The sequence below is a fragment of the Panicum hallii genome, chromosome 1, assembly GCF_002211085.1.
Source record: "Panicum hallii strain FIL2 chromosome 1, PHallii_v3.1, whole genome shotgun sequence".
Lineage (NCBI taxonomy): Eukaryota > Viridiplantae > Streptophyta > Magnoliopsida > Poales > Poaceae > Panicum > Panicum hallii.
In genome coordinates, this window is record NC_038042.1 from 53853432 (window position 1) to 53878918 (window position 25487).

At 46.2% G+C, this 25487-nt stretch overlaps 4 protein-coding genes across 5 annotated transcripts; 1 reads left to right on the forward strand and 3 right to left on the reverse strand.

The window, feature by feature from the left end:
- On the reverse strand, window positions 1-4999 carry LOC112873522 (3-hydroxy-3-methylglutaryl-coenzyme A reductase 1-like). Its single transcript, XM_025936495.1, has 4 exons — window positions 3888-4999; window positions 1768-1949; window positions 750-1096; window positions 1-536 (listed from the first exon to the last, which is right to left on the reverse strand). The coding sequence occupies exons 1-4, from the start codon at window positions 4736-4738 to the stop codon at window positions 294-296; spliced, it is 1623 nt and encodes a 540-aa protein (XP_025792280.1). The 5' UTR covers window positions 4739-4999; the 3' UTR covers window positions 1-293.
- A 1822-nt stretch (window positions 5000-6821) lies between these two features.
- On the forward strand, window positions 6822-11125 carry LOC112880957 (RNA-binding protein 24-B-like). 2 transcript variants are annotated; one of them, XM_025945689.1, is made up of 8 exons: window positions 6822-7198; window positions 7312-7435; window positions 7942-8068; window positions 8326-8362; window positions 8464-8704; window positions 9448-9568; window positions 9662-9756; window positions 10295-11125. In XM_025945689.1, the coding sequence occupies exons 1-6, from the start codon at window positions 6941-6943 to the stop codon at window positions 9537-9539; spliced, it is 879 nt and encodes a 292-aa protein (XP_025801474.1). In that variant the 5' UTR covers window positions 6822-6940; the 3' UTR covers window positions 9540-9568; window positions 9662-9756; window positions 10295-11125. The 2 variants fall into 2 exon arrangements, with proteins under 2 accessions (XP_025801474.1, XP_025801469.1); XM_025945684.1 differs by having other exon boundaries at window positions 10508-11125.
- Window positions 11126-11316: 191 nt separating this feature from the next.
- Window positions 11317-14137, reverse strand: LOC112880945 (diacylglycerol O-acyltransferase 2D-like). Its single transcript, XM_025945677.1, has 9 exons — window positions 13556-14137; window positions 13404-13478; window positions 13227-13312; window positions 12955-13061; window positions 12653-12808; window positions 12428-12514; window positions 12113-12210; window positions 11894-11981; window positions 11317-11755 (listed from the first exon to the last, which is right to left on the reverse strand). Exons 1-9 carry the CDS (start codon window positions 13759-13761, stop codon window positions 11654-11656), a joined length of 1005 nt encoding a protein of 334 aa, XP_025801462.1. The 5' UTR covers window positions 13762-14137; the 3' UTR covers window positions 11317-11653.
- Window positions 14138-15700: 1563 nt separating this feature from the next.
- Window positions 15701-21192, reverse strand: LOC112880940 (pyrophosphate--fructose 6-phosphate 1-phosphotransferase subunit alpha-like). Its single transcript, XM_025945667.1, has 18 exons — window positions 20990-21192; window positions 20119-20291; window positions 19885-19997; window positions 19138-19326; window positions 18986-19053; window positions 18792-18875; window positions 18455-18508; window positions 17954-18034; window positions 17774-17867; window positions 17601-17674; window positions 17376-17486; window positions 17241-17285; window positions 17118-17174; window positions 16885-16989; window positions 16689-16805; window positions 16507-16610; window positions 16198-16363; window positions 15701-16091 (listed from the first exon to the last, which is right to left on the reverse strand). The coding sequence occupies exons 1-18, from the start codon at window positions 21077-21079 to the stop codon at window positions 15966-15968; spliced, it is 1851 nt and encodes a 616-aa protein (XP_025801452.1). The 5' UTR covers window positions 21080-21192; the 3' UTR covers window positions 15701-15965.
- Window positions 21193-25487: the final 4295 nt, after the last annotated feature.

Here is a 25487-nt window from a genome sequence, read left to right on the forward strand (position 1 = left end):
TAATAGGCAAATTACAATACTGCACAAAAGAGAACAGAGAATTAATCTGATCTTCTGCTATCCAAAAGAAACAGAAAAGGAACTAGATGTTTACAGTCAGAAGCTGCATAATCTGTTAGGTGTTCTCTAACAGGGCAGTCGAACAGGTTGCGCTTGTTGTTAGGACCTGCTCGCTTATCAGCACTCTGTACAATCAGTCTCTGACTTGTCTGATTTGCTTGTCGACGACCTCGCTCCGGCAATTGCTGTTATATATGGAGCCTTGGAGGATCCAGCAGAGCTGCTATATTTGCTCAAGAAGCAGCACTGGCAACATCTTTGCTTGATCGGTTGTACTTCATGTGGCTCTTGACAAGTTGGCCAGCAGCAAGGGCCGCCAGGAGAGAGAGCTCGCCCGCGAGCACGCTGCCAGCGACAATGGTAGCCAGAAGCTTAGCATTTGCCCCAGGCGAGTCACGATTCGGACCCCTGACACCGAGCAGGTTCAGACAAGAGGCCTGTGAGGTAAGACAAGTGCCACCTCCAATAGTACCTACCTGAGAAAAATATGACCCGTATTAACATGGAAAGGTTACTAAGACAGGCTATTAATACAAAATACAGCACCTAAACGAACAGCATATCTAAAAGCACAAGAGATAATAAAATTATCTGGAAGGATCATTCGGTTGGTGATTTTATAATTCTAGTGAAACTGTATACTAGTGATAGGCTATGCTATAAACAGAGCACACACTAAATCATAGTACCTCAATGGAAGGCATGGTCACAGATATGTGAAGGTCGTCTCCATCATTCACTGCCTCCAACATGGTTATGCATTGTGAGCTTTCAACATTTTGTGCAGGATCCTGCCCCGTAGCAATAAATAGGGCAGTTACGATATTGCTAGCATGGGCATTGAAACCTCCAAGAGATCCAGCTACAGCTGATCCAGCAAGATTTTTAATAATGTTAAGCTCGACGAGTGTTTGAACAGTGGTCTTAAGAACACTCTGCACAACCCCTCCTTTGATTGTAGCCTCGCAAACAACAGATTTCCCACGACCTTCTATCCAGTTTACAGCTGTAGGCTTCTTGTCTGAACAGTAATTGCCTGGTGTTTATCAAAAACGTCAGGGTGGGCACCATGACAGGGGGAAAATGCTGATAAGCTCATGATGATTACAACAATTTTGCTCCATGTCAGATGAAAACCAGAACTCACTATCTCACTACTGTTTTATTGTACGTAAAACAGTTTGCCTTTTGCACTTGAGCTTTAGAGAGTGGATAGAAAAATATAGATAGCAACATGAAAATTCTAGATTCAGCACAATCTGGTACAGAAACTTACTTTCCTCAGGTTATGGTTGCACTGAATAAGACAAAGTGGCATAATAACTAAAGGTGCTCAGCCTCAGAACAAGTTTGCTCCGAGGCAGATGCAAACTAATAAATTCACTACTGCCTCGTGAGAAGAGCGGTTTGTATTCTAAACTTGAGCTCTAGAGAGGGCACCGCAAATTGGAAACTTATCAAACAATCTAGTGTGCAATCTCACTTTCCTTAGGTAACATGACACTTTCACAGAACTGACAAAAAAAATGTATTTTCCAATTTCCATCCATTGATGAAACATTTCCTTCAGCAATTCATGTGTAACATTACTAGTAAGGAGTTCAAACTGACGTTGTGTTTAGTTGTGTAACAAAAGATATGCTAGCTTTATCGAAAGAGTGCAAAACTAGCTTTTCTTTGCCATATGAAAGAAGGGAAGAATCAAACCAGACAGGCTGATGAGATCCATGTCGGGGAAATCATTCTGCAGGTAGCCCAAGACATTCTCAACACCTTTTGACACCATATTCATTCCCATAGCATCTCCGGTGCTACAAGCGAACCTAATGTAAAGGTTCCTACCAGCTAGTGCACACCGAATACCCTGAAGCCTGCCAAATCTGCTAGACCTGTGGACATCAAATAATTTGGATGTCACCTCTAACAAGACGATTACCTTTTATATGAATTGTTAATGGATTTGTTAAGAAAGCAAGCACTGTGACATATAAATATTGCAAAGATGCAAACAAGTATGTACAATTAAACAAGAAAAATAGTTATCTCCTTTTTATTTTTTGGAAAACTGTACAAGGAATGTATCCTTCAGACAACCATGCATATGATTCATGTAGAACTGGAAGTCTGATATGAAAAATGTCTGATAACATATGAGAAGCTATTAACAGGGAAATCTCAACAGCTAGGCTTCATAGTAAAACCAGTCTTCTAAAGGAAGTACAAATCAGCAAATGTCACAAACAGGTTGTCAATCACCTGCTACGACCACAAAATGAAATTATTACACTAAGTTTCAAATGCACAGCTAGAATGATAAAAATATCTGCGATCTCAAAAGAGCAAACCTACAATGCATCATTTCAATGTATACTTCAAAAGAGTGGAAAAAATGTGTAACCCATGAGACCACATCACATACATATTACAGACACATGCAATTTTGGATGCACAGCTAGTTCAAGTTGTTTAGGAAAATCATGGAGCATGCTACAATATAAGGATGAAAATAATCATACAAGACGAATAAACATCAATTACAACCTATGCTTTAGACCAGAGGAACATGCGTCAATTTGGCTAACTTTGAAAAACTGAAGTAAAAAGATTATATAGAGAAGTGAAGGAAAATGTAATGGGTCAATAAAAGTTTTGTAGCAGTGAAATGCCATATTTGGCATAATGCAACGTGAGGAAGAACATTAAAGAGAATGAGATACATTCTTAACTAAAGATGTGGCAATTTAAATACTAAAACACAACATTCTTGAGATGCTAATCACTAAATGTTATAGAAGCACCAGATCAATCGTGCATGCTTATCCATGCAACAAATACTAATGTAGAATATGTTGATAGGATGTCTACATGGCCATAATTTTTGAAGCAAAATTGAGAAAATACCCTCCATAATTTCTCAATATTTTGAAACAACAGGGAACCACAACATAAATAAGGACCTGAGTTATATGTGGACTAATGTAAACAAAAAATAACCTAAAGCTCCACAGGTGTGCAAAACAACAGAATCAAAAGCTTCTAGTGACACGAACCAGCAATTAACCAGCGCTTTTGAACACCGCACTACGACAGATGGCAAAGCTCATCATAACTTGCCAAAACCGACAATAATTTAGGGCTAGGAAGTAAGGGAACCAGTTTCAAGGATCAAAAGCCCTTCTAAGGACATTGTTGAATTTACTAACGTAACCATGTGACGTTAAGCCCGCATGCCAATAGTTCAAACAGCGTGATGGACAAACCGTTTGACATTCCCTACAGTTTCGACGAACGCAACACGACAATTCAAGGTCAACACTTCAGAAAGTATAAATTGGCATCATTCTCAAATATCCTGAGATTGGGTGAACGCAACACGACAAGTCAAGGACAACAATTCAGAAAGCATAAACTGGCATCATTCGCAAGTAACCGACAACAAATCCCTTAAAATTAGGAATCATAATGCTGTTGATACCATAATAGGAGGCAACTGCTGTTGCCCCAGTGCATGTTGAAATTGGAGTAAGCTAATAAGTTGTGGTCCTGTGGACTCCCTCCTACCATCAACCAAATAAGAAAAAGGGCACCTCCTTTTGTGGGCAATCACCTGACCTTAAAATACAGATGCCATGCAGTTCGGACCATCAACATCAGAACAATACTCAAACAGCACACAAGAAACTTAAAGATGCACCGAAAGAATACATTTTTAACTATCAGGGTATCAGTACTCACAGGCTTCATGTATATAAATAGCCAAGCAATTTCATATCCCATTTTAAGTAAGCATTAGAATCTACATGCAACTACTGTGGAAGGACGCGTACCTATTGAAGACAGAAGCCAAAGTCTCAAAATTGGCAGCTGCCTCCATGAACGACTTGAGCTCTGCGGCCCTCTTGGCGGATGGCAGCTTGACGACGGGCGCGCGGGACATGGCGTCCCGGAGCAGCACGCTCACGGCGCCCCCGGAAGCAGCGATGGCCCTGCACCCGCGGTTGACGCTGGCCACGAGACATCCCTCGGTGGTAGCCATGGGGACGTGGTACTGGCGCCCATCCAGGAGCAGCGGGCCGGCGACCCCCACCGGCACCTGCACGTAGCCGACGGGCATCTCGCAGCATTGCCCCAGGATGGCCTGGTAGTCCATCCCGTCGAAAGGGAGCCCCTCGACGCCCCGCCCCGTGACCCGCCGGAGCGCCTCCCGCCGCAGCCTGGCCGCGCGTTGGCAGTCCCCGAGGCGCGACTCCAGGTGGTGCGACGGCAGCGTCCCGGACACCACAGCCGCGACGATCTCCTCGTCCCCGCCCTCCACGCCGGCATGCATTGCCGCGGGCGCGTCCGCGGCCGCGCGCGCCCGGCGCTTGGAGCCGCCACCCTCGTCGTCGCTGGCGGGGGCCTTGGGGTGCCCGGAGCCGGAGGGGACGCCGAAGAGGCTGAGGAGGTAGACGACGGAGGCGAGCTGGCACAGCACGGTGGCAAACTCGCGGCCGCCGAGCGGGAAGCGGAGCGGGCGGCTCCTGTCGCTGCAGAGGCGGAGTAGGTCGCAGGAGGAGAGCACGAGCGAGATCATCGCCAGGCCGTTGGTGATCCGCAGCACGGGGATGGGCAGCGAGACCCCCGCGGCGAGCGCCCTCCGCGCCGCCGCGATGCGGCCTCCGACCCGTCGCGCGTCCATCCGCCGCGAGCTTATCCGGCAACCGGCGCCGCGGTGGTCGGAGGAAGAGGGAGGGGGACCGGGGGGGTTACGACTGCGAACCGGGGGAGGGTCGCGTGCGATCTTGTTGTGTGCCGCGCGTGCTGCTGCTGGTGCGGGAGGGCGCGTCGCATGCCGTGCGGGGCCGGCGCTGCGGGGGGGCGCGCGGTCGGCTGGACTCGTTGATCGGCGGGCGGGGAAGGGATCGAACGGCCGCGGGGTTCTCGCACGCTGGTGTGCACGGAACGCGCAGCGGCGGGCGGACGGGGGTTGTTTCGGACTCAGATGTTCGGCGTGACGGGGAACGAGACGAGCGGACAGGGGGGCGGGCACGGGGCCTGCGCCGCCGCCCCGGGGAGCCCGGCTGTTTCCTTTCTTTCCTGCAAGCAGAGGGCGGGGGTGGTTTGGTCAGACTTGTCGTTTCGGCCTCGCCTTCATGGCCACGGGTCGTCCTACGTGACATCTGTTGCTGTTGGGGGGCCCGGGCGTCCGGTGCGCATGACGCAAGACGCATGACTGTTCTCAGCGTAGCTATAATAATCTGGCTGGTACAGGTACAGATACAGGTTTAGGATTTTTTTCCCCCGATGCTACTGCCAGCGGCCTGCCTGCCTGCCTGGACTTCTTCATCCATGCCTGCCTGCTACATCCAGTGGCAGAGCCAGCCAGCGAGTCAAGGAGGGGCTCCTTTCTCCTTCCCTTCTTCTTTCTCTCCCTCTCTCTTCTTCTTCCTGGAAAATGGTGGGGGGCTCCATTGCCTAGAAGACAGTAGGAGGGGCTCGAGCCCCGTCCGCCCCACCGCTAGATCCACCCCTGCCTACATCATGTCTCTACCAGATATAACTGGTCTCCTATTCCTGCTCAAAACCATCGGAAAAGTAGAGCACCTTAAGTACTAATTCATGGATAAAGTAAACATTGGCCAAGTGGAGTTAGACTCCTATCAAATGCTTAATCCTTGTTACGCAAGGCAGATGCTCATTATTAGACCCATCTGTTCGTGTTGCTACCCTCACTTAAATTTACGTGTTCCATTTAATTGCATATCACATTACAACGTAGTATTTTTTTTATTATACGGCAAATAAGTAAAGAGGAGAGAAAAAGAGAACAATTTCATCTAGATAGAACCATCTATATATTTTCTAACTCTTGATGAGTTGTGGAATTAAATGTTATACAACATATGAAATAACAAAACGAAATAATGTATCGATGAGTTCTAATGATAATTTCACTATTAGTTTGTTTGATGTGGCGCTCTTAAAAATAACAATATAAAATATTTTATTAAGATTGATCTTACGCTGATCCTAACCTTCACGGGATGTAAGCTAAACCAAGCCCCAAAATAGCTCACTCTCATTAGTATTAATAGGCAATCAATATGTAATTGACTTAGAAGAACTAACGCCATAAAAAAGTGCAGAATTTGCTCGAATGGGCTAGTCTGCCTAGCCAAGCTAAAGAAGACTTGGCTGAAAAATGCAAAAAAAAAATCTAAATTGGCTTTCTTTGCATTTAATAGTCCCAAGCAACTATTATATTTTTTCTAAAGTTTTGCAGCTACATAAATGTGACTCTATCCGGAAAAAGCGTAGCTTCCCTAGCGTATTCTATATAATCTTTCCATACCCTTCAAGATATTTTCATGAATCCATCAATAATCCTTGTGCATGTATACACACTTATACCTCTACGTAATTGATTGAAATAAAGCACCGAACTGATCACGCATACTTCTGACGTGCCCAGTGTGATTCAAATTTTAGCCTTTTGAAACTACCACCGCACCGCGCAGGCGCGCACGCACCCCATTTCGCAACAACCGCGCGATCCGCGTCAAAGAAGATCACGTCGTCGTCGTCGCCGTTCCGCGAAAAATAATGCTGCCCCGGGTCCCGTCAGCCAAAATGCGCTGGGTTCCCGTAGCACAGCAGACCAGCGCGCCAGCGGAACGCGAAAACCCGGGCCCCAGTCGCAATCCCCCTTTCCCCTCGCCGCCGCCTCCGCCCTCCACCTTTTCGTTCCCACACCTCCCACCCGCCGATTCACTCCGCTCGCGGCTTTCCCCCCGCACCCCCCCCCCCCCAAATCCCCTCGCGCCGCAGGGAGGAGGAGGCGGGGGTCTCGGTGGCGAAGGTTCCATCCGATTCCTCTCCCCCCAAGCCTGCCGATCCGCTCATGATGGCTCTGCAGCAGCAGCAGCACGCGGGGTCGGCGTCCGGGTCGGCGTCGGCGTCGAGCTCCAGCTCGGGGCTGCACCCGCTCGCGTCGCCCTCGTCGTTCGCGGACACCACCCACACCAAGGTCTTCGTCGGCGGGCTCGCCTGGGAGACCAACAGCGACAGGCTCCGCCGCTTCTACGAGCGCTTCGGGGACATCCTCGAGGCCGTCGTCATCACCGACCGCCACTCCGGCCGCTCCAAGGGCTACGGATTCGTCGGTGCCTCGATTCCGCTCCTCCACGCTGTTGATTTTGGCCTCTGGGTGGTGGTTTTTGCTGGTATCGCGGGAGTAGTTGTGTTTTGATTTTTGCTCACCCTCCTCCGCAGGTGACATTCCGTGAACCCGAGTCGGCGAGGAAGGCCTGCGAGGACTCCACGCCGGTGATCGACGGCAGGCGGGCCAATTGTAACCTGGCGTCGCTTGGTCGAGCCCAGCATCCCGTGCCACTTGGTATTCTTCTACTCGCTACTGCTTTGCACTTTGCTTGTTTTTTGCAAGCACATTTCGAAGTTACTTTTAAGTATTGCATGCTGACAAGTTGAACACACTGCCGTTATCTATGAACTGAGTTGATTAGCTGCACCATGGTTCTTAGTTTCTTACTGTGGAGTTCAATTGTCCATTTTAAGCAACATAATTATTGAAGGAAAGAGCTAAGCCTTCTCGCCTTGTCTAACACCATCACATTGCAGATCAAGCAGCAAACAGTACTGAGCAGGCATTCATGTTAGCAGAAATACGCACATGTCAATTGTGACTTATGCCTGTGGACTGCGGTCTTCATGTATTAAGTCACTACTTACTAGTTATGACATGCTTATTCTCAGAAGCATACTATGAGTATAATTATTTCCTTGTAGCTGCGTATTAACCAATTCACAGATTCACTCTTCTGGAGGTGACCATGTTTAGTATTTCAACTTTGGTATTGACAGTCTGCAATATTATTTTTATAGGGCGGCCAAGGTCAGCTGGGTCCTACTTTGGTGTCTCGGTTCCAAGGGGCTTTTATCTAGGGGGTTATGGCCAGCACCGGCCGCTTCCTCTTGGCTACTACCAAGGATTCCCTGTTCCCCAGTACAGGTAAGATATTTTATGTCACATGACTCAACACTCATTAAGCTTCCCAATGTAACATTCATTGTAACTCAACGTTGAAATATCTTGCACTTTTTTGGACAGTATGTATGGTATACAGTGTTATTTACTTAGCTTGTGCACATGGTATCTCCCCTTTGAAATGATGAACTAATCTCATCTGTCTATGTTCATAGAACACAATATGACTGTTTGAAAGCCAATAGAAGTGCATTCAGTTTTCCGTTTTCTTCCTTTTGCAGTTACACTTCATATGGGGCCGAATACATCTATCCACAGGTTGAAGTGTGAAAAATTACCACCTTTTGATGCTCTTGTGCAGCATAAGAGAGCCCACAAACCATTGCCTGTTCTGACACATGTTCTCTCATTCTGTGTAGGGTACATTGAACCCCTACGCCGGTCAGCAATATCTTCCGATTTATGGAGTCTCAGCTGCAGCAAATGCAACCAACCAACCATTTAGCCAGTTGAGCCCATCCATTTCTGGTGGGGGCAATGGTTATTTGTCGGTTCAGGGTTACAACATGCCTGGAAATCAATATGTGCAGCTCACTGGATCGAACTTCAGCAATGCATCACCAACAGCTCGGCCTTCCATTCAGACTCCCTTATTAGTAGGTAGTGTGCTCTTCTTCATCTTGTGCTGCAGTACAGTAGGCTTTGTGTCTTAGAAAAATATGATATGCTTGGCACCTTTTAAAAAAGCTTGTGCTATCCGTGTGCATCCTTGATAGTTTTAAGTTTATGCGCAACATCACATGCTCATCCTAGACATATTTCATGTTAGCTAGATTGCAGTTTTATTTGGACCAAGAAAATAGCTGTACCTGTCCACATTCTGTCATTTTATGGTCAGATACCTTTTAAAAAATATTTTATGGCTGTTCTGCAAATTCTTTGTTTGACTAATTACATGAAAAATAAGGTTGTTAAGTCTTTTCTGAACAGTTTTCTTAACATGCTTCTTTGCTTTCAATCTTTCGGGACCATATAGTTAATTGAAAAATAAGGTTGCAAGTCTTAACAGTTTTCAAGCTAAATTCATAAGGTCCAGAAAGGCCAAGAATGCTTGGCACAGGAAGATCATTGTGGTTTCATTGCATCCCTAGGGTGTAAGTTGGTTCTCTACCATATGACATCAGGCTCTTAGAACTTCCCCTCCGATTTAAGATTTCCTGTACCTGTAGTGCCTGTTTATTTAATTGGAAAAAGTCATGACCCTGTAGATATAAGATACCCATATATTCTCTTACACCGGGATCATCATGCTAACGTAAACAAAGCTGAATATGTTTCTTAATGTTTTCTGGTTTTCTATTTTCTCCGTTTGTGAATAATTCTGCATTAATTGGCTTTTGCAGCGGCACCTATTCCCGCACACCCACATCTAATCATTCCAGCCCACACATCTCAGTTTACACAAGCTAGTGTTTCTGACCAAAGAGCAAGCTGAACTGTGCACCCAAACATTTGTACCTTGAGGTTTGCTTTATCTGCACTTTATCATCTTCTTTACTCTTTTTTTTATGGTCATCTTTCTTTTTCGACAATGATTGAGACTTTTTTTCCTGGCAGGTACCCTTAGATTGCAGCAGGACTAAAAAGAGCGGTGTTGCCCTACTCGCAGCATATGCTCTTACCTGGCAAGAAATCATCCTTGCATTCATAAGGTACCAACCTTGTCTTATCTGGTTTCGTGTCCTTACTCCTTAGCGGCACGCACATCCATTCGAAATGGGCCAGTTGTGATTTACCATAGGTACCATACATAGATTTTTTTTGGCATGTCTTTCCTTGTATGCTCATTGCTGTACTCCATAATCCGCTAAAGTCCTGGACTAAGTCTTGTTTGGGATCTGTTTGTTCCGTTTTCACTTTTCAATGGAAGTTGGATGGAACTCCCGCAAAAGAAAAGGAAAGGAGAAATGTTCTTACTAGCTACAAAATTAAGATGTGGGATGCTTATCCAAATTGATTTGAAAGAAAATCCGTTCTTTATATCCTTTTTTAAGGAAAAAAATGAGGTTATATCCCATTTCCATTATCATGATTATTTATGGAAATAAGAAAAAGTTCATTTAACTCAGCTAAGATGAGGAAAAGGAACTAGAGTTCAATAATGCTACCCATCTCTCCTAGCTGCTGATAGATATAGTCCATCCATCGTGTATAATTTATTTACTGAGAACTATATTAATTATTCCCCAGAGAGCCTGTGGAGCTAATTGAAGCTTAACAAATCAGTTTGTTTATGTGAATCTGTTGCCACAAGAATGGAAACTTTCTTCATCAGGACTACAGATCTTCCACAATGATTTGTTCCTTTTTATTTTTAATTATCAATTTGTCATTCTATTTCCAGACACTTATTTCCTGCAATTGACTACTACTGATTCGTGTTTGTGATGAAAAAACATGCAGGTTGTCATTATCATGGTCAACAGATGTACCTGGAAATCATGAGGTTGTCCCTATGGGTGGGGGCAAATGGTCCAAGAGCAACGGTTGCTCTTGCAGTTTCGCTCGGTTTACATCCTATGTGGAAATGTGTCCGTGATTGTGATGGAGCATGAAGCGACAGATGCAGCCATGTTGATCCTGTATCTGACGTCTCATGGTCATGGAGATATAGCGTATGCTGGAATGGAGTCCAGCATCTGTAAGATGGATTAATCCATTGGGGATTAGCCATCATGGCCTTCATATGACTATTCATCTGAAAAAACATCATCAAGTTTCTGTGTCCCAAGTCACCGCGCACTTGCCCAAGAAGTGTATCCAGTCCTGTATCAGTCTGCAGTCATCGTCGTGTCGTCTGCATTCACCAGCCTTTGGAGCTAACTCTGGAGGACCTAGCTGTGGTGCTTTCCTAAGAGCTCCCTCCGCTTGGTCATTCGTCTGTACCAAATTTCTAGTGTTGTATGTCCCAGACGTTCAGAAGGTGTGGTTTAGTTATGTACTGCTCTCTGCTCTGTGCTTGGTGGTTCCGAGCGTAGAGCGCTCTTCTCATACTTCCAAAATAAAATCACCGGATGAGAATCCCATGATGTTAGCGCAATTGATGCGTGCTAAACTGTTAATGCGTGGCAGTGTTTTGTGGAACACTCCTGTTCTTTTCGGACCCCAGTGGTAATACAATGCAACAGGGTACGTGAAAGCTTTGTGAAATGAAATATGTACAAAGCGTTGTTCAGGTCTTTTGTGATGCCCCAGTCTGAAGCAACATGCCATACTAAAACGATAATTTCATCTTCTCATGCAGGCTTCGAGGTTTAATGAACCTAATACTACTATTCAGTTTTTCTGTTAGTAAACAGATGCAAACCAACGCGTATCTTTGCATCCAAGCCTCATGAGGCATTCCACGAGAGCACCAAAATACCACGCAGCATCCTAGCTAAGCTGCCGTTACAAACTTGTACATTTGGTGCTACTGAATTCTGATGAGGGATCTTCGGTTGAAAACATTATAGCTCAAATGCTACGAGGAATTGAATTGATGGGCCTGCATAGCCATTTTTCCTTTAAACCCAGCTTGTAAGAACTTTTGGTTGGAACAGCATGTCATCATAGAACTCTTAACTGAAGATCGGGGTATCCAGTTCTGGCCTTGTATTTCTCGAACAGCTCTTGCATCGCAACGACAAATTGTTTGTGTACTTCATTTATCTGTTAACACCAGAGCAAAATGCACTTTAGAACACCTTTGCTAATTGTATCAGTAAATTCTCCACATCTAAATTGTATATAGCATTTCCTGGAAAGTTTTCCTTGGTAGATTGCTCCAAAGGTTCCTAGTTCCTTTACCTCATCAGGGGTAGGCTGAGGGTTCTTTACAACCTCAATTGGCCTTCCAACAACCACATGCATTGGTGTAGCAAAAGGGATGGGAGTTCTGCATTAGATTGCATAGACTCTTTAAAACTCTTTAATACCAGAATGGCGATTAAACAGAAAATCTATTGCAGTTACATAAATCAAATATGCAGGAGCAAACATAAAGAGAGTTGTAATGCATAGAGTTACCCCAATTTGCCCCAGAAGATGATTGGAGAAAATTTGATTGCTCGGGCAATCTTGACAATTAACTTGCCACCTGGTCTCCACCATTTGTATACGTAACTCTGTCCCAATAACAGGAAATTGAATCGTGGACATAAATTGAAGCTCTGAATTTACTGGAAGGAATGAAAGGTATGAAATGGCCATTTAGGGTTAACATTGAAAGCAGCTCTTAGTTTGTCAGAGTTCATATTTCATTAGTTGCTTGCTTGGGTGATTATGTTTAAGTAATATATATTACAATATACTGCATATCAAAGCTAAAAGAAATGCTGTTACCTGTCCGAAAGCAAAAACAGGGACTACAGGGCTACCCATCTCGATAGCTATCTTAACAAAACCTTTTCTTGATTTAAGAAAAGCAACCTGCCAATTGCAAGGATAATTCATTATTCAGTTAATATGATACTTTTTCATTCGGCACTAAGTAGTGCTGCACAAGATTACCAGAATAAAAAATAGAATGAAAATACTAATAAAAATACAAGATGATCCAAAGCAAACCTCTGAATCATGATCCATATGAAGTATTTCCTGCACACCTCCGGGCACTATGATACAGCTATAACCAGCTCCAAGGTAGGAGTAGAAACTCTTCCTTGACGCAGGAGCCAACCCCAACCACGTCCATATTTGCCTTAGGAATGGGGTATAGAACACCTAAAGCCAACCAACTACCAGGTGAGAACAGAGCTACAATCCTATCACCAAGTGATAGAATTCAGGTCTTTCAAAAAAAAAGTGATTGAATTCAGAAAGACATTGATAATGTACTTCTTGCAAGCTAACATTGGTGGGAATCTCACCGCACTGCTTGCAAGAATCTTCAGCTTCGGTAGCGGCATGAATCCAACAAGGTCCCCGAGGATCCCGACAGCGATGGGCAAAACAGAATGAGGCTCATAACCGAACACTGAAAACAACACAAGAGTAAACCAACAATCCAGCGGTTCTGTTAAAGACGCCCAACTTCTCTGCTCTTTTTTTTTTCTTATACGGCTTCAGGAATCTACTGAAAATGCAAGATACGAGGATTCGACCAACAGAAACGGAAATGAAACGGTCAAGATGAGCTCACCGTAAGCTCTGCTGGGATCGAAGGCGTCATAGTCCTCCACGTGCAAAGTGACGGGAAAATACCCAATCACGTACCTGCTTATGAACCTGCAGATGCGGCGCGCGTCCTCCGATTCAGCAATCCAGGGTGGACAGAATATACAACAGGAAGCGAATCGGTCAAGTAGAGGGGGAGAACCTGGCGATCCTGCGGCCCAATCTGCTCTTGTCACTGACGGGCACGAACATGAAGAAGAGCTGCGTGGCCAGCACCCTGCAGCACCAACAAAGAATGAATTGCTAACATCGAGAGGGGGTCGCGGAGGAGGGAGAGGAGGGGGCGGAGAGTACAGCGCGGCGACGCGGCGCGGGAAGAGGAAGAGCGAGGCGAGGACGAGGAAGGCGTTGAAGTGGATGGCCCCGAGCCAGAGCGCGAGCGCCACCGTGGTCCGCAGCGGCGAGTACGCCGTGCCCCGGAACACCGCGGTCCCGTCCTCCGCGCGCTCCCCCTTGGCGGCGGCCGCGCCGTTGGCCAGGCCATTGGTGCCCGCCCCCATCGATCCGCCCGCCGGCGGGAGCCCCTAGACGTCGAGCGGGCGGAGGCGACGAGCCGACGGAGATACGGAGAAGGGGGCGCTGGTGGGCGCGTAGAGCCGTAGAGAGGGTTCTAGCGTGGTCCGCCTCCCTCCCTCGCTCGCGTGCGTCCGACTCGATTGCTGGCTCCGACGTGTTCCCCCGGGATTTCTTTCCTTCCAGTCTCTGCGGTGGCGGGGCGGGACTCCGCGCCTCCTGCCAGCGCAGCGGTCTCGCACTGTCGCTGCGTTGGTGCGGCGAGCGGGCGGATCGAAGCCGATCTGATCTGACCGGGCGTTGGCCGCCGTGCCCGAACCGAACCCAACAGGCGCCCTGGCGCACGGGGATCCCGCGGGAGGGGAAGTCGTGGCTCCCCGCGCGTGGCCGTCGCATCGCGTCTCGGTGTTTCCGGCATGGGCGAAACTTCTTTCTGTCGGTTCGCTGCTCGGCACCGTCGCGAGAGAGCGAGAGGTGGTGGGTGGTTCGTGGTTACGGGCAGCCACGTGGACCGTACTGTATGGCCTATGGCTCGGTAAGAGCGAGTAGCTTCGCCTTGCAGGTTTGCCCGTCCCCATGGCTGGCTGGCACACCCGGTCTCACAGGGGACAGTGATGGAGCTCCAGTCGCGTCGGAGCTGTCCTCCGTAACGCGGGGCACGCGAGGGCAGCAGGGACGCTCGCGGAGCACATGGGCACCGCTCGGACAAACTCATCACCGCGGCCACTCGGCAGCAGGGGCAAGCTGCAGCCCGGGTGCACTGCTCCCCGGCACGCTCCACCCGTACAAATCTAGCGTGCCGGGACTAGTGATGAACCGTGCCGCAGTGAACAAACGGCACTACTTTATTTGGACAATAAGAATTTGCACGGGTTAAGGTATGTTCAGAGAGGGACAAATAAGAGAGTTGGCAGGAGATGTTGGACATCCGTTGCTGTCGTCATGGCCTTATCTGCAACATAACCACGGCTCCATCATTCGGATCCAAGGGAAAACGATCGCTCGCCAAATTTCCTTCGTATTCTTTTCCTGGTGGGAGAATGTAAACGTAACCGTAACCGTGACCGTGATGTACGCAGGGTTGGATTTAAAGGGGGCTAGGGTGATCAAACCCCCGCTACTTCTCCAAAATTAATAGATACTCCTTTAAATTCTTCTTCCATTTCTAGAAATGGAATAAAGAATGAATAAGAAGAGGGGAGAAAGAAGAAGAGAGAGAGAGAGAGAGAGATCAGACTTCTTTTCACTTGGCCGCTGGATTCACCGCTGGATGTACGTATAAGACAGTGGTGCCGTCTCGTGAAGGACGACTAGCTGCAAACTGCACGTGTAAGGTTAAAACTTGTGGCAAGGAAGGATCCTTCGCCCAAGTAACTGAAAGGTTGATGTTGTTTGAGCGGCTACCTGCTGCAACGAAGTTAGCTCCTGATAAAGGTTCATCTAGAAAGGGCGAGGGAAAAGCGAGGCCTTCACCGGCAAGATTTCAGACGACGCAGGTTTTTTGAGTCAGCAGCAGAACTCACTCGCGCTCCCGCTTGCAGCCTGGCACGGATGGGCCTGATGCGTGTCCGTCCCACTCACATTCGGCCCATTTCCATTTCCGGGTATCGAGAAGGATCGGATGCACGGTTCCTGCACGCACCACAGCACCAGTAACAGCCGCGCTGAAGAGCTAGCACTAGCAAACAGACGAGAGGGCATTGCGAGGGGGCATGAAACAGGCTCGCCAACATAGAAAGGATCGAAATACTTCACAACTGAACAGCTGTTCACCAGCACCAACCTCTTAACCTTCATCAGTCACTAGAGACGTTGTCAGGCGTTAGCCACCATACCTGGCCTAGTCTTACGAGTTAAGTTACGTGGCAAACAGAGCAACCAGTAAAATCGTTGAACGAGGGGGGTCGCTCTTGAAATTCTACCATATTCTCAACTGATTGCACCACAGAAATATTTATGTTGCCACAAAATTGGTTTATTAAGTGATCACAACAGAATCAGTCTGTTTGAAAAATTATTTCAGTGCAAATTCATCGACAACAAACCCTCATAAACTACCGAAGTCAAAACTGATAGAACTCCCCCAAAACTACGAAAAAAATAACCCGTGGGATAGCAGGGCTACTGTTTCTAAGCCCAACAATCACCATGGAAAGTATGAATCCCACTTCATAAAATGGTTTTGTTTAACTCAGAGTTGTGTCTGGCCAGTGGACGACGAAGTCATGATGTTCAGTGTCTCCGTCACAGAAGCCATGGCGCTCAGAGCAGCTTTAAGAACATCCTGAGAGCATCCAGGCTTCACAATGCTTTTCACCTGCACGGCGTAGCAAAAAGAATTAGACACATCCAAGGCAAAACTTGTTGTATTTGCAGTTTTCTGTGGGTTTGGACCAAAAATGAATCAGGGACATTAAAACTACCTTCTCTAAGTATTCCTGCAATTTCTTGATCCGACCCATGTAGTCTTGGTCCTCAACACACAACGAAATAGGCTTTGAATCGGCACCTGGTCCTTCAAATTGGAGTGGGCCTGGGTTTCTGTAGATGTCTTCCAACAAAAAGCTGGAAGAGCTCTGTCTCAACAGCCTGAAAATACAAGAGTTTTTGAGATCAAAGACCATAAGATACTTTCAGATAAGCAACTATGGCAGGTGCCCAAAACCAGCTTCTTAATCACATGGTGCGTGTATCCATTAACATAAGTATAACAAGGCATTTCTCAAACTTACTCGAATGCTTTTCCTTTCAGGTCAACACTAGCCATGTGAACAGCAGGCTTGCCAATCTGAGTGGCAGAAGGGCCACGCGACCATCGCTTCACAGTCATCATAGACTGCAGGGGATACGGACATAAGTTAGTTGCTAATGTCATATTTATCCTAAATTATAGGCATATTAACACAAATCTTACCGAAATAGGAGCCGCACCACAGCGCCACTTGTTCACTGGACTCTTCAGATTTGTCACTGTAGCCATGTAACCGTTCAAACCAGCGGCAATGATGTGGTAGCACACATGCCCCAACACCTGAAACCAACAACCTACATGATTAATCACCCACAGGCAATTTGCTTTAAAAGAAAAAAAAAACTGAGCAGGGACTTGCATAGGCATAATCACAGTCGAATTTTGAAGGCAGTGCACCCCTAGCTTGGTAGCCAAAAAAGTGACAGATTGCATTAAACTTCTTTCCTTTGTAAGTGCCTTCCTTCTGCAAACGTAGCCAAGAACATTATCAACTGACGCACTGATAAAACACCATTTGCTAGCTCCGCAAAAAGACATGCCTAATGCCTCTTAATTAAACTGGAAGTTACAAGAAAGTCCAAAGAAGCATACCAAGCGTTTGTTCATCTCAGTCTCCACTAATTGGGCGAGAAGCTTTTCAGTCTCAATCTGCACAGAGAAACAAGTTGAGACCAACCAGAAGCAACAATTTACAGATTTCATGTTCTACTGTACCTGGGAAAGTTGAGCTGAGTCATCGGATTCAGGATGGAGAAGCAGCTGCATCAGAGAAAAAAAATGATGTTATAGCAACTGAAAACTGATGTGAACTATAGCTATGCTAGAGTTAACAAATGAAACAATACATACCTGCTTCCTAATAAATGGGGGCAAAAACTCAAATAGAGCAGATGCCCAAGGTGAAAGCTGAGAAGAGATATTCTCAGCGGAAACACCTCTGCCGTGAAGGCCATGAATTTCCTACCAACAAGTAGCTTAAGTCAGAAAAATTGTTTGGTTACCATAAGACTAGCCTACCCCAACTTGTTTGGGGCTTTCTTGCTGTTGGGTTGCCAGAAGACACAAGCAACATACCTGAAGCAAAGCATATAGTTCAGGAATACTCTCTACAAGGCCCTCGGGAATAAGAATCACCCCATGATTCTTGTCTGTGAAAAGTATTAGGAGAACATCAACAAATGGTAATTTAAAATATAGTAATGTTACATGATGTCCCACCATCTCATAGACGAGAGATAGAGACCTACCTTTCTCTGCCCTCGCCTGAACTGCATCGCATATCTGCTTCGTAATATCAAAAATTGTAAGTTTGGATGCAGCCACCTCCTCTCCTAGAATAACCTGAGCATAGATACAAGTTCAAAAGAGCATAAGCACACTTTGTGACATAGGTACCAAGCAAGTATGGGCTGAAAGCAAGTACAAACCATGTTAGGATGTGATTGAAGAGTACACTCCAATGCCACATGAGAAGCCTTCCGTCCCATCAGGCGAATAAAGTAGTAATACTGTCATTTAAAATACAGACACAACAAAGATCAGGATTTGGATTCAGTAATGCGAATACATCATTGTATAACATCTGGAGTGTTGCAGTGCTGGATGCTCAGCCAGCATTGCATCCTTCAGAACCTATGTCAAGTCTGTGCATACAACTCACATCCAGGCTCAATTGCTGAAATAAAGAGTTTGTGTGTGTGTGTGTGGGTGGGTGGGTGGGTGGGTGGGTGGGTGGGGCTGTATTAAGACTTAACAGCATCGACCAGAACGTCATATATTTCCCTTCCGTTAAGGCTAACTAGTGCTAAAGTATGGATTGCCTCAACATTTAGCAAGACAAAAGAAAAAAGAATGGACCATATGTAAATCGTAGCATCTGGCCAGGAATAAGGTGTACAACAGAAGCCTGCATTATGTGTTATAATTACCTTCTCAGCTGACAAAGCATCAGTGCAGACATTGCTGATAAGTTGAGAGTTCACCTGATAGAACAAAAAATAAGTTCAAGGGACCATTACAAATTCAAAACAAAAGATTAAATACTACATGAAGGAACATGACAATAAACTGGATGTTATGAGTGACAAACACAGTAACAACCAATACTTGCTTCTGATAATGAAATATGAAGGCAAAGTAAAAGATGACTCAAAAGTAAGATTAACTGACCAGAACACACAATAATGCCCTATACAAACTACAGAGATAATGATACCATAAAGGCATAAACTACATGCATAGCTGTGTGAATTCAGCAATCCCTACCTTGCATATAGTGTCGAAGCCAACGGTAGTCTCAACAAACTGGTTCTTAAGGTCCCCATTCAAAGTTACAGGGACACCAACAACCTGTTCAAAAACAATAGCATCAGTTAATCAGCATACAGAGAAACCTATCACTGGCACTAACAGAACGGATTCAGGAAAGGTGGTGATATAACAGAAAACTTCCAATGTACCTTTGTTGCGCACTTTGCCTCGGCAAAAGTTTCAGCAAGCTGAGCAGCATCAGTATTGGATGTGACACCTTCATAAGTTGACATTTGATGTTATTGAGACAAATGTACAGTGTACTAGAATCTGTGGATTTATGAAATGTAGCATTGCATACCTCCAATGATTACCAGAGCATCTAACTTCAAAGCTTGGCAACTAGCCATCGCGCCGTTAACCTGCTCTTTTGTTCTAATCTGATCCTTTGTCCGACCAAGCATGTCATAACCACCTTGGTTTTTGTATGAAGAAAGAACTTCATCGGTGATCTCCAAGGTTTTCTGTGCTAGAAGACCATCAGAACCACCTGTTTCAACGAAAAAATAAAGAGATATGTTAAAAAGAAACATTCAAGAAATCTCAGTCTGTCTCATGCATCTAAATGTTAGATCTGGCAGGCAAGAGGAAGAAAGGGCAAGAGATACCAAGGTCTAAACTCAGGGTCAGGGCACAAGGTGTTTCCCAGTATTTTGTTGTGTATACTAATTTATTTCGTTTTGGATTGTACACTTAAATAATTTGGATGAAATGAACCCAGCAATGTTTAGTCAAAGAGCTCCAAACATCATTACACTCATAACAAAGTCCCATTATGATACATTAGTGCTGAGCACTTGATCGTCTGCAAATCTAATGCAAACTATGAAATATAACAAAAGTACAAAGTAATTTATACAAGCGAAAACATCAGCAATTGCCAGGAAAATTCAGTCACACCCTAATGAGCTAAGTAGCTTGCGGGGCTCACATGTTAGCACATGCTAATCAGAAAAAGTTCTAGTTGCAAATAACAAGTGGATGAAAAGTCGATGATTGTATATTTGTATCCTCCTAGGTTGTTCCTGCAAAAGACCAAATTACTCACCAAGAAAACCAATGAGTTTGCTGCTTTGGTTGTGAGCCTTGATAGCCTCATAGAGTCCCCAAACGACATTGTGGCCTCCAGGGGACTGCCTACCGCAGAAGACAATGCCAACCCTGCACCCGGAGCAAAATGATTATATTTTTTTGTACTTGTGGCGAGACAAAAGCGAGAAAGATAACTTTTGCAAGGCAAATAAGTTTCATGGACATGCACATGAAAACAATAGAGTAATACCTGACAGCAGGGTGCTCAGATATGACCTTAGCATCAGGGACAACAGCCGTCTTTCTGAGAAAATGTGCAAGGGGCTGCCCATAGGTGTGAGGGAATGCCTGGCTGATCACATGAGCGCCTGCTGGATCAGCAGCAATTGCAGCATCACCATACTCTACCCTCACAGTAGTACCCTGATTTACATAAAGTGCATAAATCATGTTTCATTGTGTGAATTGAGCTTACTAACAATAAAAAACAACAAGAAATTCGTCCAAAAAGCTATTGAGAATTCATCCCATCAAGGTGCGAGTAAAAAATGTTACCCCTAAACAGGATAAATGTCTATTTGGTACCAATCATCTAGCCAAACTAAACATAAACAATTCCAGGACCTGTAAAAACTAAGCAGACAGGTCCGTAATTGCTACAGAAGAATACATCATTTTACTCCCAGTGGCAGCACTGACGACACAACGACACCATCACAACAGCGAATCTAGCTTTATTTTTCAAATCCCGGTGCATAAAATCCCTCAGAAGACAGGCAAGCAGAACGATCTGCGCAACGGGGGAGCGGGACAGAATCCGCACTTCGCATGTGACGTCCACCACGACCCAGATCCAGTCTCGCCACGAAAGCGACGGCCGCGTCAATCTGTGACGGCGACCGCACGCTATGACCGGACCCCGACAAAACAAATCAGGAGCAGCTGAACGGTAGACCGTCAACATCAGCGCCGACCGAACGAGCCGATCCGGCAGGAGGACAGGGCGGGATCTGGCGCCGCGCGACCCGCCGGTAAACAGATCTGGGCCGACGAGCCGGCAGAGAACGCAATGGCGCACGCAATGCAACGAATCAGTGGTAATGCGGGGGTGCGGGGCGTACCTGGAGGCATGGGGGGACCTCGGGCTGGTAGAGCGCGCGCTTCTTCTGCACCTCCGAGAGCTCGCGCGGCACGCCGTAGTCCGAATCCATCGCCGGCGAGCGCGGCTCCTCGTCGCCGGTCTAGCTTCCGATTAGCTTTGTTGGTGACGGTGGTGGTGGTGAGGGTGGCGCACTGTGAATGGGGACCGATGCGGGGGCGGAGCGGGAGGATTTTATACCGGAGGCGACCCCTCGCCCACGCCAATCGGCCAATGCGAATATGCGATGCGCTCTCGCCTCGCCCTCGTGTCCGGTGGTCTCGGCCCCGAGAGTTACCTCCCCCGGCGTTGATGACATCGGGTCCGTACCCCTTGGATCGGGCCGACCGGGTTTCCCGTACTACGGCAAGCAGTCGTAATGGGCTTTGGGCCGGGAGCTGCGTGCTCGTGCACAGACGTAAAATTTGCGGCCCACTCAATAGTTCGTTGGGCTCGCCCACTGGGTGCTTCAATTATTTTTAAGAAAGATGTGCTGCGACTGGAAGACGCACGGAGAACAAACTGATCTGTCCACTCAAACAAAAAAAAAACAGATAACAAACTGATCTGATATGCTGCTCTCTCATACGGCATCGCATCAGTTCGCGATTACCATGATGTTTGTGACTTTGTGTAGCCATAGAAATAAGCTTTTCAATAAACAAATGGACTCAGTTTTCTAAATAAGGGCCTGTTTGGATCCTACCGCAAAAGGGCAAAAGGGAAAAAAGTTGCTCTTTTTTTCCATTAGCACCCAAACACTCCCTGTCAAGAGGGAAAGAGCAAGTTCAGGTAGCAAAATAGCAAAAGAAAAGAGCAAGCGCCCCCGCGCCTCCGCCTCCGCCGCCCGACCCCGCGCCCTTCCCGGCCCCCGCCGCCGGCGCCTCCGCCTCCGCCCCGGCGCCTCCGCCTCCGCCTCCGCCCCCGCCCCCGCCTCCGCCTCCGCCGCCCGACCTTCGCGCCCTTCCAGGCCCCCGCCGCCGGCGGCTTCGGCCCCGCGGCGCTGGTTGGCCTGGGAGCGCTTGATGGCGGCCATGAGGGAGTTGGCAACGGGGGGCTCGGAGGCGGGATCATTTTGATTTGGGGAGGAGGAGGAGGAGGGGAGGTGGTCGAGGGAGACGGCGAAGCAGAGCTCGAGCGCCCTGAGCTGGAGGCGCGGGGAGTAGGCGGCGCTGCGGGCCCGGGCGAGGGCATCGCGGAGTAGCGGCGCGGCGGTGGGGGCGAGGAGGGAGGAGATGAGGTGGAGGGAGGTGGTCTGGGCGTGGGCTCTGCGGCGCGCGGAGGCGACGGCGGCGTCGAGGGCGGCGGGCAGCGGCGTCGGCATGGCTGGGCCGGGATGGGATTAGATTGGACCGGGCATGGAAAAGCGGGAAGCCGCGGAGACGTTGCCGGGCAAAAAAGCAAAAGGGCAAAAATTTTGCCATTTGGATCCAAACACCCCTAATGGCAAAACTTTTGCCACTTTTGGCAAATGGCAAAAATTTTGCAATTTTGCTCTTTTGCCAGTTGGATCCAAACAGCACCTAAGCTCTTGTAAGAACCAAAAGCTGATGAAAACGCAACACAAATATACAATCCGGGGAGTGAAAAATGATAATAGGAATCGGCGTTATGCACAGAAATACGGAGTGCCGCTATAGGACGCCTTGGGGTAACCCAGGCATTTATAATACTAGTAAAGATGTACGTGCCACAGTAAGTATTTAAAGTTAAATTATTTTAAACTAATTGAATTACATAGAACTACTACTAAAAAAATATCATGAATAAATAAAAAAATTCTTTTTATTATTTCTATGTCATTTTAACCTAGAATATATGTATACTTTTTTCAGCATTAATTTTGTAAGATACAAGTAATATAAAATATATGAAAATTTTGTAGCCCCATCATCATCACGTCTATGTTCCAATTAATTTGGATCTTGATTGTCAGGGAGGTGGGGGTGGGGATGAAATAAATTCTTTTATATCAGTAAACATACAAATACTCTAATTTGTGTCTCCCCGTATCTATTTGAGGCATGTTTTAGTGATTGGAAGGTACGAGTATTTGATGTTACTTTATTCTTCAACTTTTTCTAACCGTTGATCTGAGATAAATTAATTAAATAAATTGAAAATAATTAAAGGGTATTTCAGTCATTGTCTATCTTCGCCCACCTCGAATCCTACATTAAAGGCATTTGAGTCAGCAGCTTTATAACCTCACATATTTGTGATTTTAAAGGACAATATACCTGGTGATCTTATACTGATGTTAGCAACTGCACTCTCAGTCTTTTTTTTATGGTAGGCTTCCCTCGTTTTAACATTAAGCTCTACTTTTTTAGCTGGCAGGCTTACATACTTCTCTCTTGCCTTATACCGTTAAGTTCCCTCTGATCAAGATCTCCTCCAGCGGTAACACCTATAACCACGGACCATGCTTATATACATAGCAAGACTAATCAAACCATTATATAAAAATAATTCTAGACAAAACAGTACCTGGATATTAGATCCTTCATAATTTGGTCGCTTACGACGTTGCAAGTGTTGATGTCTTCAGGTGGGTAACGACCATCCATTGCATGAATCCTTCAATGCAATGAAATCGTATCTGTACAACAAAAACCAAATGAATAATACTACTACAATAGTCTTCTACCATACAGCATCGTAGTGAATCACAAATAACACATCCGCTTGCATCAAGGTTCATGATTGCTTACAAAGCAAATTGAATTAAGAATAGAAAGAAGAGGGGAGCATCATACAAAGGGTGATCAAGAGAGAAAGAGTATCACGATGAGTGTCGGTGTTTTACCGTCACGTCCACCAAGGGATACCCCCGAGGTGGTAAGTTTGTAGGTATGATATCACCAAAATTAGGAACTCGAAAGTGCAAGGAACACAATGTTTAGACAGGTTCGGACTGCCAAGAGCGTAATATCCTACGTCCTGTGTAGTTTGTATTTCCTTATGTGATGATCGGGTGATCTCCTGGCTGATTCCCTTTTGGAGGTCTGCCCTTATATAGTCTGGGGGACAGATTTACATGGAAGTTCTAGTCGCATACATGCTCTAGAGTCCCATCCGAGAACTTTTCTAATGGTTCCCTACTGTACCCGACTAGTATTACTATTGTAAGAGTAGTTCTACTAGACTACGAGTAGTTACAACAGATATAGAGCGTGGATCATATCTCATCTCTTATCCTACGAAAAATATACCACGTGCACGGTTCTATGCCCGGACCTGAGATTGAGTAGGTCCACAGCTTCAGTCCTTCCGTTGTTGCACTCTTCACTTCTGGCTGCGTGGCTGGCCTGATCGCTGAGGCGGCGGCGATCAGCGGTGGCGCGACCGGCAGAAGGAGATCGGGACCCGAGACTGCACGTCGTCACCGCGCCATACTGCTGGAGGGGATCCTCGCTGTTAGGGGCAGCAGACTGCTCTTGACGTGGTGCTGGAGGGGATGCTCTGGCCGTCTGGGGGCAGCAGGCCACCCTCGCCGTGCTGCCGAGAAACCGCAGTCCGTCATCGCCACACCGTGCTGCTCGATGGGATCCTCACCGTAAGTAGGTCGACATGTGCTGGTATCATATTCTCCTTCTTGTTTTGTAATATTTATGATATAAATAATTAATATAAATATTAATACTACAATACCTACTGACTAATTACAATACGATGCGAAAAAATGCCAGCGAACCATAGATAGTATAAAAAAACTTTATGGCTGCACGAGATTCTAGCAGAGTTCTGGTTTCTAGGAGAAAAGGGTGATGCTTTCAACGGATCTGCCAGCGAATCATATATAGTATAACAAACTTTACGGCAGCACGAGCTCCTAACAAAGTTCTGGTTCTTGGAGAAGAAGCTGATGCTTTGAACAGATTCAGATCCTGGGCTTTTTGCTTAAAAAATTAGGTTTTAAAATTTCTCTACAAGCTAAAGCATCAACAATGGTTTTAAAATATGAATGCCTAAAGAATTTTGCATGCTTACATGCCACTCTAAATGATAGTAGACCAGCGGTTCTATTGAATTATTAAAACACACACACACACACACACATGAAACAGAGTACTACATGCAAAATATAAGTAGGGAACGGCAATCGAAGGGGAAATAAACCTCCACTAAGACGTGCGCCAGGGTCACTGTAGTCGCCGAGTCGCAAAGAAGAATCGCAAAGAATTAGGGAGGGAGGAGCTCAGGCTGCTTGGATCCAAAGTAAATAGGATGAGGGAGATGACGTAGGTGGATCTGGTGCTTGGTAAGCTATAGACTTATTATTAATAGGAATGGTATGTAACAAACAGTTACCAAATAACAGGAGGAGTAATTTATGGAATTTGAAATTGTGAATATGAAATCAATCACGGTGAGGTAACACTGACATCAATTTGGAATATTTAATATGGAAAGCCAATCACGGTCCAACAATTTGATAGACATGCACATTCCAGGTAGAAACACAACAGTTAGTGCCA

Bases quoted from the DNA above. Each gene is read 5' to 3' on its own strand.
- LOC112873522 (XM_025936495.1), bottom strand. From the start codon at position 4,738: ATGGACGCGCGACGGGTCGGAGGCCGCATCGCGGCGGCGCGGAGGGCG. The intron at 1,950-3,887 runs GTACGCGTCCTT...TGATGTCCACAG, and splicing joins TTGGCTTCTGTCTTCAATAG to GTCTAGCAGATTTGGCAGGC. The intron at 1,097-1,767 runs GTTTGATTCTTC...GATAAACACCAG, and splicing joins GGATCTCATCAGCCTGTCTG to GCAATTACTGTTCAGACAAG.
- LOC112880957 (XM_025945689.1), top strand. From the start codon at position 6,941: ATGATGGCTCTGCAGCAGCAGCAGCACGCGGGGTCGGCGTCCGGGTCG. The intron at 8,069-8,325 runs GTAAGATATTTT...TTCCTTTTGCAG, and splicing joins TTCCCTGTTCCCCAGTACAG to TTACACTTCATATGGGGCCG. The intron at 8,705-9,447 runs GTAGTGTGCTCT...TGGCTTTTGCAG, and splicing joins TCAGACTCCCTTATTAGTAG to CGGCACCTATTCCCGCACAC.
- LOC112880945 (XM_025945677.1), bottom strand. From the start codon at position 13,761: ATGGGGGCGGGCACCAATGGCCTGGCCAACGGCGCGGCCGCCGCCAAG. The intron at 12,809-12,954 runs GTGAGATTCCCA...GGTTGGCTTTAG, and splicing joins AGATTCTTGCAAGCAGTGCG to GTGTTCTATACCCCATTCCT. The intron at 11,982-12,112 runs GTAACTCTATGC...AATCTAATGCAG, and splicing joins ATCTTCTGGGGCAAATTGGG to AACTCCCATCCCTTTTGCTA.
- LOC112880940 (XM_025945667.1), bottom strand. From the start codon at position 21,079: ATGGATTCGGACTACGGCGTGCCGCGCGAGCTCTCGGAGGTGCAGAAG. The intron at 16,990-17,117 runs GTATGCTTCTTT...CTACGTTTGCAG, and splicing joins CTGAGATGAACAAACGCTTG to AAGGAAGGCACTTACAAAGG. The intron at 16,611-16,688 runs GTAAGATTTGTG...TATCCCCTGCAG, and splicing joins GTGGTGCGGCTCCTATTTCG to TCTATGATGACTGTGAAGCG.